The 12,270-nt window shown below is 46.9% G+C and overlaps 2 protein-coding genes across 3 annotated transcripts in view; one reads left to right on the top strand and one right to left on the bottom strand.

Annotated features, from left to right (window-relative positions):
* Positions 1 to 12,270, bottom strand: part of LOC130296495 (zinc finger protein 605-like) — a 505,889-nt gene that overhangs the window by 446,552 nt on the left and 47,067 nt on the right. The window lies entirely within an intron of this gene.
* LOC130296767 (zinc finger protein OZF-like) overlaps positions 1 to 12,270 on the top strand; it is a 41,375-nt gene that overhangs the window by 8,956 nt on the left and 20,149 nt on the right. The window contains exons 5-6 of one of the 2 annotated variants that reach the window (XM_056548707.1): positions 3,438 to 3,549; positions 3,731 to 5,557. The exons of the other annotated variant lie outside the window; for it this stretch is intronic. Of the exons in view, the coding sequence (XP_056404682.1) occupies positions 3,438 to 3,549; positions 3,731 to 4,821 (1,203 nt within the window). The 3' untranslated portion in view covers positions 4,822 to 5,557. Of the gene's footprint in view, positions 1 to 3,437; positions 3,550 to 3,730; positions 5,558 to 12,270 lie in introns of those variants that run through there. 2 annotated transcript variants of the gene reach the window in all.

The raw sequence follows: 12,270 nt of genomic DNA, 5'->3' as shown, positions 1-12,270 counted from the left end.
AGCGACAACTGGCAGAGGAACTTCAGCGGGATCCATGGCCGGATCTACTGTCACGATGCCGGCTGGCAGGTAGTGGATCCTCTGTGCCAGAGAGGGATTGGCGTGGACCGTGCTAGTGGATCGGTTCTAAGTCACTACTGGTTTTCACCAGAGCCCGCCGCAAAGCGGGATGGTCTTGCTGCGGCGGTAGTGACCAGGTCGTATCCACTAGCAACGGCTCAACCTCTCTGGCTGCTGAAGATAGGCGCGGTACAAGGGAGTAGACAGAAGCAAGGTCGGACGTAGCAGAAGGTCGGGGCAGGCAGCAAGGATCGTAGTCAGGGGCAACGGCAGGAGGTCTGGAACACAGGCTAGGAACATACAAGGAACGCTTTCACTGGCACAATGGCAACAAGATCCGGCAGGGAAGTGCACAGGTGAAGACACTAATTGGAATCACTGCGCCAATCAGCGGCGCAGTGGCCCTTTAAATCGCAAAGACCCGGCGCGCGCGCGCCCTAGGGAGCGGGGCCGCGCGCGCCGGGACAGGACCGAGGGAGAGCGAGTCAGGTACGGGAGCCGGGGTGCGCATCGCGAGCGGGCGCTACCCGCATCGTGAATCGCATCCCGGCTGGCAGCAGAATCGCAGCGCCCCGGGTCAGTGGATCTGACCGGAGCGCTGCAGCGGAGAGAGTGTAGCGAGCGCTCCGGGGAGGAGCGGGGACCCGGAGCGCTCGGCGTAACATATACATTCTATCACTACATACATTTCAAGGGGTTATATAGTAATAGATGGGGAGCGGTTTTTGAAGTAAATCGGCTATGGTTTTTCTATTCTTGGATTACCCCTTTAATTAAGGTCCAAGTGGGGGTTTAGTGAGTCCACTTCTCCTCTTTGAAAGCCAAAGAGCCCATGCATACTGTTGAACAGTATATGGAGGGATGAGGGACAATATATGAGAGACATAAGGGACAATATATAAGAGGCATAAGGCACCAACTTTACACACAACAGCACAGCAGCTTCAGACAATGTAATTTCCTCTGCAGGTATATACACTGCTCAAAAAAATAAAGGGAACACTAAGATAACACATCCTAGATCTGAATGAATGAACTAATCGTATGAAATACTTTCGTCTTTACATAGTTGAATGTGCTGACAACAAAATCACACAAAAATGATCAATGGAAATCAAATTAATCAACCCATGGAGGTCTGGATATGGAGTCACACTCAAAATCAAAGTGGAAAACCGCACTACAGGCTGATCCAACTTTATGTAATGTCCTTAAAACAAGTCACAATGAGGCTCAGTAGTGTGTGTGGCCTCCACGTTCCTGTATGACCTCCCTACAACGCCTGGGCATGCTCCTGATGAGGTGGAGGTCTCCTGAGGGATGTCCTCCCAGGCCTGGACTAAAGCATCCGCCAACTCCTGGACAGTCTGTGGTGGATGGAGAGAGACATGATGTCCCAGATGTGCTCAATAGGATTCAGGTTTGGGGAACGGGCGGCCAGTCCATAGCATCAATGCCTTCCTCTCGCAGGAACTGCTGACACACTCCAGCCACATGAGGTCTAGCATTGTCTTACATTAGGAGGAACCCAGGGCCAACCAGCATATGGTCTCAAGAGGGGTCTGAGGATTTCATCTCGGTACCTAATGGCAGTCAGGATACTTTTAGCAAGCACATGGAGGGCTGTGCGGCCCCCCAAAGAAATGCCACCCCACACCATTACTGACCCACCACCAAAATGGTCATGCTGGAGGATGTTGCAGGCAGCAGAACGTTTTCCACGGAGTGTTCAGACTCTGTCACGTCTGTCACATGTGCTCAGTGTGAACCTGCTTTCATCTGTGAAGAGCACAGGGCAACCAGTCACGAATTTGCCAGTCTTGGTGTTCAACGTCCTGCACGGTGTAGGGCTGTAAGCACTTGTGGACGTTGGGCCCTCATACCACCCTCATGGAGTCTGTTTCTGACCGTTTGATTGGACACATGCACATTTGTGGCCTGCTGGAGGTCATTTTGCAAGGCTCTGGCAGTGCTTCTCCTTGCCCAAAGGCGGAGGTAGCGGTCCTGCTGCTGGGTTGTTGGCCTCCTGCATGTCTCCTGATTTACTGGCCTGTCTCCTGGTAGCGCCTCCATGCTCTGGACACTATGCTGACAGACACAGCAAACCTTCTTGCCACAGCTCGCATTCATGTGCCATCCTGGATGAGCTGCACTACCTGAGCTTGTGTGGGTTGTAGACTCCGTCTCATACTACCACTAGAGTGAAAGCACCGCCAGCATTCAAAAGTGACCAAAACATCAGCCAGGAAGCATAGGAACTGAGAAGTGGTCTGTGGTCACCACCTGCAGAACCATTCCTTTATTGGGGTGTCTTGCTAATTGCCTATAATTTCCACCTGTTGTCTGTTCCATTTGCACAACAGCATGTGAAATTGATTGTCAATCAGTGTTGCTTCCTGAGTGGACAGTGTGATTTCACAGAAGTGTCATTGACTTGGAGTTACATTGTGTTGTTTAAGTGTTCCCTTTAGCAGTGTATTTCGTGGAGACAATACCCACTGTAGAGAGTCCATAGTAAGATGCTGCTGTGCATAACTACTGAAGAGCACGAGGCACAGACCTCATTGCCTCTCTAATTCTACCAGTTGTTATAGAACAAAAGGTTAAAAAACCACATAGCAGGGCAGGTAAGTTATGTGGAATAGAGAATCCTACCAGCAAGTCAGGTCACAGCTCGGAATCTACAGGTACTACAGAGGAGGAGGGGGAGGAGCAGTCAGGCTTTTCTTCATCTGTAGTTCTTCACCTTCCTTCTCACTGTCTACATACACAGGGCAGTAGGTAAATGCTGCAGGCAGTGATTCCCTGCCACCACCCTCCTGTGTTCCTCACATGTTGCTCCTGATAGGCTGGGAACCCTGCATTGCTGGGTCTGTGTGGCACATTCATGCAGCTATAACTGTATATATTGGAGTGGCAAGGGAGACTTATATAGGATTTTTCATTTGGCACATATGGGGGGCACAACATGATGTAGGAAGGGTTATGCTCCCCACTGCCCCCCTTTTTGATACCATTGGCAACAATAGACAGAAGATGTCCCATTGACCTGACTAGGGAAGGTTTCTGGCTGTGCTCTGTAACCTTTGAAGAGGTAATTGCACATGGAGGGGGAGGCTGAGCGCCTATTGTCCTCTCTATCTACTAGTGTCACCTTTTACTGTAATGCTGAAGATTATTACACACTTTAGCAAGGCTGTTATTGTTAAGCTCTGTCATCTAATATCTATGTCCGGCTTCTAGGAGACCATGTTCCTCAAATAACTCCACCTGTCACGTTGGGTCCTCATGATAATTATTCATCTTTTCTGCTCATATAAAACATTCCAGGTGACTTCTCATACTGACTGATGATTTTTACAATGTTTCCTTTACAGATTATGAATGAGGGAGAAGATCTGAACGATCTTAATGCTACAGATATAATAATAAAAGAAGAAGAGACAGATGTTTGGAGTCATGAACGGTATATAGACGACATTCCTACAGGTGAATTATTTTTACTGTACATTACTAAGAGTGTATTATATTATTCATAGTAAAATATTAATTATTCAGTTTAGTTTTCACACATATATTATGACATGTGAAATTCTAAAACAATCTGATGCTAACTAAATATAGGTATAACGGTTGTTATTATTATTGTTATCTGCTTTACTCTCGGCAGATGACTGTACCAGGAGATCAGAGGAGAATCTTATATCTTCATATTATAAAGCAGATGATGATATCACACAAGATACATATGAAGAACATTCCATTATCCCAGATACACCCTCAGCCCTTCACAGCCAAGATCTGTCATCTCATCCTGTTATACCCGTCCTGTCTACGGATTCACCGCAGAATGTTAATCAATATGAAATTTACAGTGATGAACATTTAAGAAATCACACAGGGGAGAAGCCATTTTCAAGCCCAGAAAGTTGGACGTATTTCGCAATTAAAGCACATCTTGTTAAACATAAGAAATTACACCTAGGAGAGAAGCCATTTTCATGTGCAGATTGTGGAAAATATTTTACTCGCAAATCAAGTCTTGTTGAACATCAGAGAACTCACACGGGGGAGAAGCCATTTTCATGTCCAGTGTGTGGGAAATGTTTTACTCAGAAATCACATCTTGTTAAACATGATAGAACGCACACAGGAGAAAAGCCATTTCCATGCCTAGAATGTGGGAAATGTTTCTCAAGGAAAGCTGTTCTTGTTGAACATCAGAAAATTCACACAGGGGAGAAGCCGTTTTCCTGTTCAGAGTGTGGGAAATGTTTCTCAAGGAAAGCAAGTCTTGTCGAACATCAAAGGTCTCACACAGGGGAGAAGCCATTTATGTGTTCGGAATGTGGGAAATGTTTTACCTGGAAATCACATCTTGCTGAACATCAAAGAACTCACACAGGGGAGAAGCTACTTTCTTGTTCAGAATGTGGGAAATGTTTTACTGTAAAATCAACTCTCATCGAACATCAAAGAATTCACACAGGGTTGAGACCATTTTCATGCCCAGAATGTGCAAAATCTTTTCCTCGTAAATCAGAACTTATTAGACATATAAAAACTCACGCACAGGTGAAGCCTTTTTCGTGTCCAGAATGTGGGAAAAGTTTTCCTCAGAAATCAGATCTTATTAGACATCAAAAAACTCACACAGGGGAGAAGCCATATGTATGCACAGAATGTGGGAAATGTTATTCTCAGAAATCCACTCTTGTTAAACATCAAAAAATCCATACGGGAGAGAAGATGTTTTTATGAACCGTATGTATAAAGCCTTTTATGAAAAAGTCATTTCAGATTGCATGTGAACAACTCACAAAAGAAGACCTTTTTCATTTCCGAAAGTTGGGAAAGAAGCAGAAATCACACATTTTTAAATGTCAAAGACATTACAAAGGGATTTAACCTTTTTAAGCTTTTTTATTGTCAGTTTGTACAAGAAAAAAAAAAAAAAACATTACAAAGTTAAGTCACATTTAATAAAAAATGAGCCTATAATGGCCACAACGTTTCAAAGGTCCATTGCCATTCAATATGGTTTGGATGATCTAATCCACGTCCTACAAGTCAAATGACATAAACCTGTTAATAAGTCGGAAAAAAAAGGAATTTTTACAATCAGACAATTTAAATAGACCCAAAGAGCAACACAACTAACATCTGGTTCAGAAGGCTTGGAGCAGCGGTCGTGACATCACTGCCACACCCCCTCGTAATGTCACGACCACTGCCGCTACTTCAAGCCTTCTGAACCGGGTGTTCAGAAGGCTGGGGCACGGAGGTACCCCTTTAAGACAATCATTTACTTTGTATCCATGGGTCAATGCGCATTGCACAAACATAGCTAGAAGATAATATGAATTCAACTTGAGAAAAAACAGACATCCACAACATGTATCTTGATCTAAGGCTTCTCAGCAACATTTATTAAGCTAACAGGTTGTTATTGTACTTTATGGTCATGAAGTGCAAGCCCACTAGCCACGTCATGGCCATCTGTGTGCAAGCCCACTAGCCACGTCATGGCCATCTGTAAGTAGTGGGTCCCTAGCATAAAATGTTGCAGCACTGAGTGGCGACCAACACCAGTGCCCACAGGGGGAATGACCCAACTGGCAGAGCAGCCCCAATGCCACTCGAACCAGTCCAATAGCTAGAAGATAGCAAGTCAAAATAGTAAACCTTTTATAGTCTAAAGGCTTCAAAAGGGGAAAGGTCCCACTGCGTTCCCAGATTCTCAGAGGTTGCCAAAAGCCGGAGAGGATCTGAACATCTGCCATTCCAGCCAATTTTTATTATAACAGTCAATTTCCTTAGGGGTCAAAGCAATCAGGTCTTCCAAATGTTGTACATGAGCGATCTTAGCCAGCCATTCCTCGATGGGGGGAGGGTAAGGAGATTTCCACTTTCTTGGGATAACCGTCTTGGCCGCCTTGCAGCAAGTGACGCTCTTAACGATTTCTTATAGGTTACAGGATACAAATCGAACATTTATAACAGTCGCCTCAGGGGAGTTGGGAACCATAGTTCCTGTCACCGAGCGGATGTTAGAGGGATTGGCATGCCCACCAGACGTGAGCCATGGTAGCGATGGAGAGACCACAGTGTCAGCAGGTGTCTGGAACCATTGGAAACCAATGGTGAATATGAGCAGGAACCCTTTACCAGCGGAACATGACTTTATAGTTGGTTTCCTGGGGTTTGCAGGCTATAGTTGATTTATGGGTGAGGAAGAAGCATTTTTGCCATTGGGTGCGAGAGAACTGCTTACGCAGTTCCTCCTCCCAAGTTGCTTAGAATGGGGGCAGGTCAGAGGATGAACTCGAAACCAGTAGCCGATAAAGGAGACCAATGGCATGTGGGGGAATAGGGGGATGGGGGCAGAGATGTTCAAAGGAAGACAGAGTACAATGCAAATGATGACTCCCCGCTGGATCAACCATAGAGTGGTGAGTGGAAGAAAGAGGTATGGCAGAAAACGTCTGGGCCAATGTGAATGACAGGCTCGAAATGGAGGTCATGGGTGTGGGCAAGAGCCAGGGCGGCAGCGGTAATGAGTGTGGGTAAACATCGTAGGCAATGCACACCCTAGATTTTGGAAGCAGAGTAGTTATGCAGCAGGTCCAGGAGACAAGCATGCACAGCTGCCAGATAGCAGAATTGGCAATTTGGTAGGCCCACACCACCAGCCCTCTTGGGACAAAATAAGGTTTCTCGGCCTGAGGCCCATACAAAGGCGCTGGAGCACCGCTGCATGGCACGCCAGTAGGAGGATGTGAGGCGGATGGGGATAGTTTGAACTAAACTGAGTAGCTTCGGGAGCAGGGTCATTTTAAATATGCTTATCCTACCGAACCAAGAAAAGTCTTTCCAGTTCCAGGAATTCAGATGGTCGGTGAACCGATGGAGGAGGGGACAGACGGCAGTTTAATACCCAGATAGGTGATACCGGAGGAGGGCCAGGCAAAAGGAAAGTTTGACTTGAGTGTGTCAACTACATGTTGGGGCAAAGAGACATTAAGGGCTTCGGACTTTGAGGCATTCATTTTAAAATCTGCCAACCTATTGTTTTATAAAAAAAAAAAACTGTTAAAGACTTCATTGTATAACGGCCCTCAGAAATAGCACAAACAATGCTACTGTTACACCGAGCGCTCCGGGTCCCTGCTCCTCCCCAGAGCGCTCGCGGCGTTCTCCTCTATGCAGCGCCCTGGTCGAACCCACTGACCGGGAGCGCTGCACTGACATTCATGATGGGGATGCGATTCGCATAGAGGGATGCGCCCGCTCGCGAATCGCATCCCAAGCCACTTACCCGTCCCGGTCCCCGGCTATCATGTTCTGGCGCGCGCGGCTCCGCTCTCTAGCCAATCCCTCGCTGACACAGAGGATCCACATCCAGCTAGCCGAATCATAACAGTAGATCCGGCCATGGATCCCGCTGACATGCCGCTGCCAAGTATCGCTGACATATCCACGGTGGTCGCCCAGCAATCCCGACTGATCGACCAACAAGCTCAACAGCTGTTGCACTTGACCACCGTGTTACAGCAACTTCAGTCGCAGCTACAGCAGCTGCAACAGCAGCTACCATCTCCTCCGCCAGCTCCTGCACCTCCTCCGCAGCGAGTGGCCGCTCCTTACCTCCGCTTGTCCCTGCCGGACAAATTTGATGGGGACTCTAGACTCTGCCGTGGTTTCTTGTCACAATGTTCCCTACATTTGGAGATGTTGTCGGACCAATTTCCTACAGAACGGTCGAAGGTGGCTTTCGTGGTTAGTCTCCTATCTGGGAAGGCTTTGTCATGGGCCACACCGCTCTGGGACTGCGATGATCCTGTCACCGCCACTGTACAGTCCTTCTTCTCTCAGGTTCGCAGTGTCTTCGAGGAACCAGCCCGAGCTTCTTCTGCCGAAACTGCCTTGTTAAACCTGGTCCAGGGTAGTTCTTCTGTAGGCGAATACGCCATCCAATTTCGTACCCTCGCCTCTGAATTATCCTGGAACAATGAGGCTCTCTGTGTGACCTTTAAAAAAGGCCTATCCAGTAGCATCAAAGATGTGCTGGCCGCACAAGAGATTCCTGCCAACCTGCATGAACTTATCTATTTGGCCACCCGCATTGACATGCGTTTTTCTGAAAGACACCAAGAACTCCGCCAGGAAAAAGACCTTAATCCCTGGGCACCTCTCTCACGCTATCCTTTGCAATCTACCCCTGTGCCTCCCGCCGAGGAGGCTATGCAAGTGGATCGGTCTCACCTGACTCTTGAAGAGAGGTCTCACCGTAGGGATAAAAATCTATGTCTGTACTGCGCTAGTACCGAACATTTCTTGGTGGATTTCCCTATTCGTCCTCCACGTCTGGAAAACGCACGCACGCACCCAGCTCACGTGGGTGTGGCTTCTCTTGGTACAAAGTCTGCTTCTCCATGTCTCACTGTGCCCGTGCGGATTTCTCCTTCTGCCAACTCCTCCTTCTCAGCTTGGCCGTCTTGGACTCTGGTTCCTCTGGAAATTTTATTCTGGCCTCTTTGCTTGATAGGTACTGCATCCTGGTGACCCGTCTCGTCAAGCCGCTCTACATTTCTTCGGTCAACGGAGTGAAGTTGCACTGCACTGTGCGTTACCGCACAGAGCCCCTGCTTATGAACATTGGACTGCATCACGAGAAAATTGAATTTTTGGTCCTGCCCAACTGCACCTCTGAAGTCCTCCTCGGTCTGCCATGGCTCCAGCATCATTCTCCCACCCTTGACTGGACCACCGGGGAGATCAAGAATTGGGGTCCTGCTTGCCGCAAGAAATGCCTCACGTCTGCTCCTAGCCCCGTCTGTCGGGCCTCAGTGTTTCCTCCTGTGCCTGGTCTCCCCAAGGCCTATCAGGACTGTGCCGTGCCTCCTCATAGCCCCCGTCCTGGGGACACTCTGCCCTGTGACATGCTTCTCCCTCTGCCCCCCCCCTCCCCATTCCTTCTGAACTGCCTGCCGCTGGTGTAGCTACCCAGGACTTCTTTTTCCAGAAGGAGACTCAAGAGGCGTCCCCTATTTTCTCGTCTCTTTTGAAGGGACAAGGAGACAAAAAGAGGGGGAGACCTAAGGGGGGGGGGTACTGTTACGCCCAGCGCTCCGGGTCCCTGCTCCTCCCCCGAGCGCTCGCGGCGTTCTCCTCTATGCAGCGCCCCGGTCGGACACGCTGACCGGGAGCGCTGCACTGACATTCATGATGGGGATGCGATTCACATAGCGGGACGCGCACGCTCGCGAATCGCATCCCAAGCCACTTACCCATCCCGGTCCCCGGCTATCATGTTCTGGCGCGCGCGGCTCCGCTCTCTAGGGCGCGCGCGCCAGCTCTCTAAGATTTAGAGGGCCAGTGCACCAGTGATTGGTGCCTGGCCCAATCAGTCTGATTAGCTTCCACCTGACCCCTGTCCATATAACCTCACTTCCCCTGCACTTCCTTGCTGGATCTTGTTGCCCTTGTGCCTAGAGAAAGCTACTACTGTGTTTACTATTACTGTGTTCCTGACCTCCTGCTATTACTATTGACTACGAACCTTGCCGCCTGCCCCGACCTTCTGCTACGTCTGACCTTGCTTCTGCCTAGTCCTTCTGTCCCACGCCTTCTCAGCAGTCAGCGAGGTTGAGCCGTTGCCGGTGGATACGACCTGGTTGCTACCGTGAAAACCAGTAGCAACCCTTGAACCGGTCCACCGACGCGGTCCACGCCAATCCCTCACTGACACAGAGGATCCACATCCAGCTAGCCGAATCATAACAGCTACGTTATTGTAGATGCCTATAAAAATGTTTACTACTTGAAGGCTTTGGCCACCTTTTGAAAAAATAAAAGTGACATGCAAAAAACAAACATTTTCTCCATAGGTCTAGTTATTGAGTGTTGCTTAGTTTCTCTTTTACTTTAGGTTTTCTGTAGGAGCTCTACACCCTGTTCCAAATTATTATGCAAATGATATTTAAGTGTCACAAAGATTAAATATTTTGTTTTTCAGTGTAACTCATGGATTGCATTGTGTCTCAGGCTCTTTTGATCACTGAAAACAATGTCGACACCTGTGATAATTAGATTGCCAGGTGAGCCCAATTTAAGGAAAAACTTCTAAAGGTTGGTGTTCCACATTATTAAGCGGACACCATTTTCAAGCAAAATGGTGAAGAAAAAGAATCTCTCTCTGAAAAGAGTAAAATAGTTCAATGCCTTGGATGAGGTATGAAAACATTAGATATTTCACGAAAACTTAAGCATCATCATCGCACTATTAAGAGATTTGTGGCTGATTCAGAGCACAGACTGGTTAGTGCAGATAAAGGCAAATTGAGGAAGATTTCTGCCAGATTCATGCATCGGATCAAGAGAGCAGCTGCTAAAATACCATTACATAGCAGCAAACAGATATTTGAAGCTGCTGGTGCCTCTGGAGTCCCACAGATATCAAGGATTAGAGTCCTCCAGGGTCTTGCAACTGTGCATAAATCTTCTATTTGCCCACCACTAACCAACGCTCACAAGCAGAAATGGCTACATTGGGCAAAAAAATACATGAAGACTAATTTTTAAACAGTCCTGTTCACTAATTAGTGCAACCCTGGATGGTCCAGATGGATGGAGTAGTGGATGGTTGGTGGACGGCCACCCTGTTCCAACAAGGCTGCGACATCAGCAAGGTGGTGGTGGAGTCATGTGTTGGGCCGGAATCATGGGTAAAGAGCTGGTCGGCCCCTTTAGGGTCCCTGAATGTGTAAAGATGTCCTCTGCAAAGTATGTGGAGTTTCTGACTGACCCTTTTCTTCCCTGGTACAGAAAGAAGAACTCTGCTTTCTGTAATAAAATCATCTTCATGCTGCAAAGAATACCTCTGCATCAATGGCTGCTATGAGGATAAAAGGAGAGAAAGTCATGGTGTGGCCTCCATTCTCCCCTGACCTCAATCCTATTGAGAACCTTTGGAGCATCCTCAAGCAAAAGATCTATGAGGGTGGGAGGCAGTTTACATCCAAACAGCAGCTCTGGGAGGCTATTCTGACATCTTGGAAACAAATTCATGGAAAAACTGTCCAAAAACTCACAAGTTCAATGGATCCAAGACTTGTGAAGCTGCTATCAAATAAGGGGTGCTATGTTAAAATGTAGCGTGACCTGTATACATTTTTTTAAATGTTGTTAAAAGTTTGATTGAAATAACTTTTGATTTCAGTAAATATGCTGCAAACACAACAAATGAGAATTTTCAGTTCTTTACATCCTATAAAGTGTTTCAAAACCTACTGTGCATAATCATTTGGAAAAGTGCATTGTAAGTTTTTTATGTTTAAAAATAATACTGTTATTAGGAGGTTTGTTCAATAAAATTTGAATTCTACTCTTAATAGTTGATATGAGAATGAGATGAGAATTATAAAAAAAAATAATAATAATACAAAAATATAATTTGCATAATAATTTGGAAGAGGGTGTACAATTGTGCCAAAAAGTTTTGAGACTTTTGGTATACACAGTTTGCTGTTTCAGTGTTTTTAGATATTTTAGGCAAATGTTTCTGTGGTTACTGAAGTACAATTTTAAGAATTTCATTTTTATTGACAAGTCTTGTTTTTTTTAAGAGCTGAGGTACGTGCTCTCAATTCACCCAATTGCACGTAAAAAGTGCAAGTGTTCACACAAAAAATAACATGCACGAGCATACGGTCCATCGCAAGCCCTTCTCTGACAGAAGAGAGGCCCCCAACAAACCAAAACGCTTTGCCTCCTGGCCAAAAAAGTACCTGCACGGCTCCAGGTACAATGTCTACTTTCGCCAAAGCTACTCAGGGCTCCTGGCGAATAACTAGGCGTTAACCAACTTGCCACCGAGAAAACAGTACAACCGGTTCAGCATTCTGCCGAAGCAGAAGTGCCCAGGGTATGGCAGGGTGGTGAGGGACCTAATGGCCACACACACCTCCCCTAGACAGCATGAGGAACACCCCGAAGGCCTACTGCACCCTGACCAAATTCTAGTGTACATAAAAAGAACACAAAAGTGAGCACAGTGACATAACATAAAGAATAAATAAGTGGATGTGCACAGTGTAATACGGGCCAGACATCCGGTTTGATTTATAAAAATTCCTCTGCAGATCAACAGCCAGAAGGCCGGAACGCTAGAGGTGAGTGCTCAGAAGAGTGAGAGATAAAGTGTGTGCT

The sequence above is a fragment of the Hyla sarda genome, chromosome 1 (assembly GCF_029499605.1).
Source record: "Hyla sarda isolate aHylSar1 chromosome 1, aHylSar1.hap1, whole genome shotgun sequence".
In the NCBI taxonomy this organism is placed as follows: domain Eukaryota; kingdom Metazoa; phylum Chordata; class Amphibia; order Anura; family Hylidae; genus Hyla; species Hyla sarda.
The sequence above is the reverse complement of the archived record's forward strand: the minus strand, read 5'-3'. Positions and strand labels throughout refer to the sequence as shown.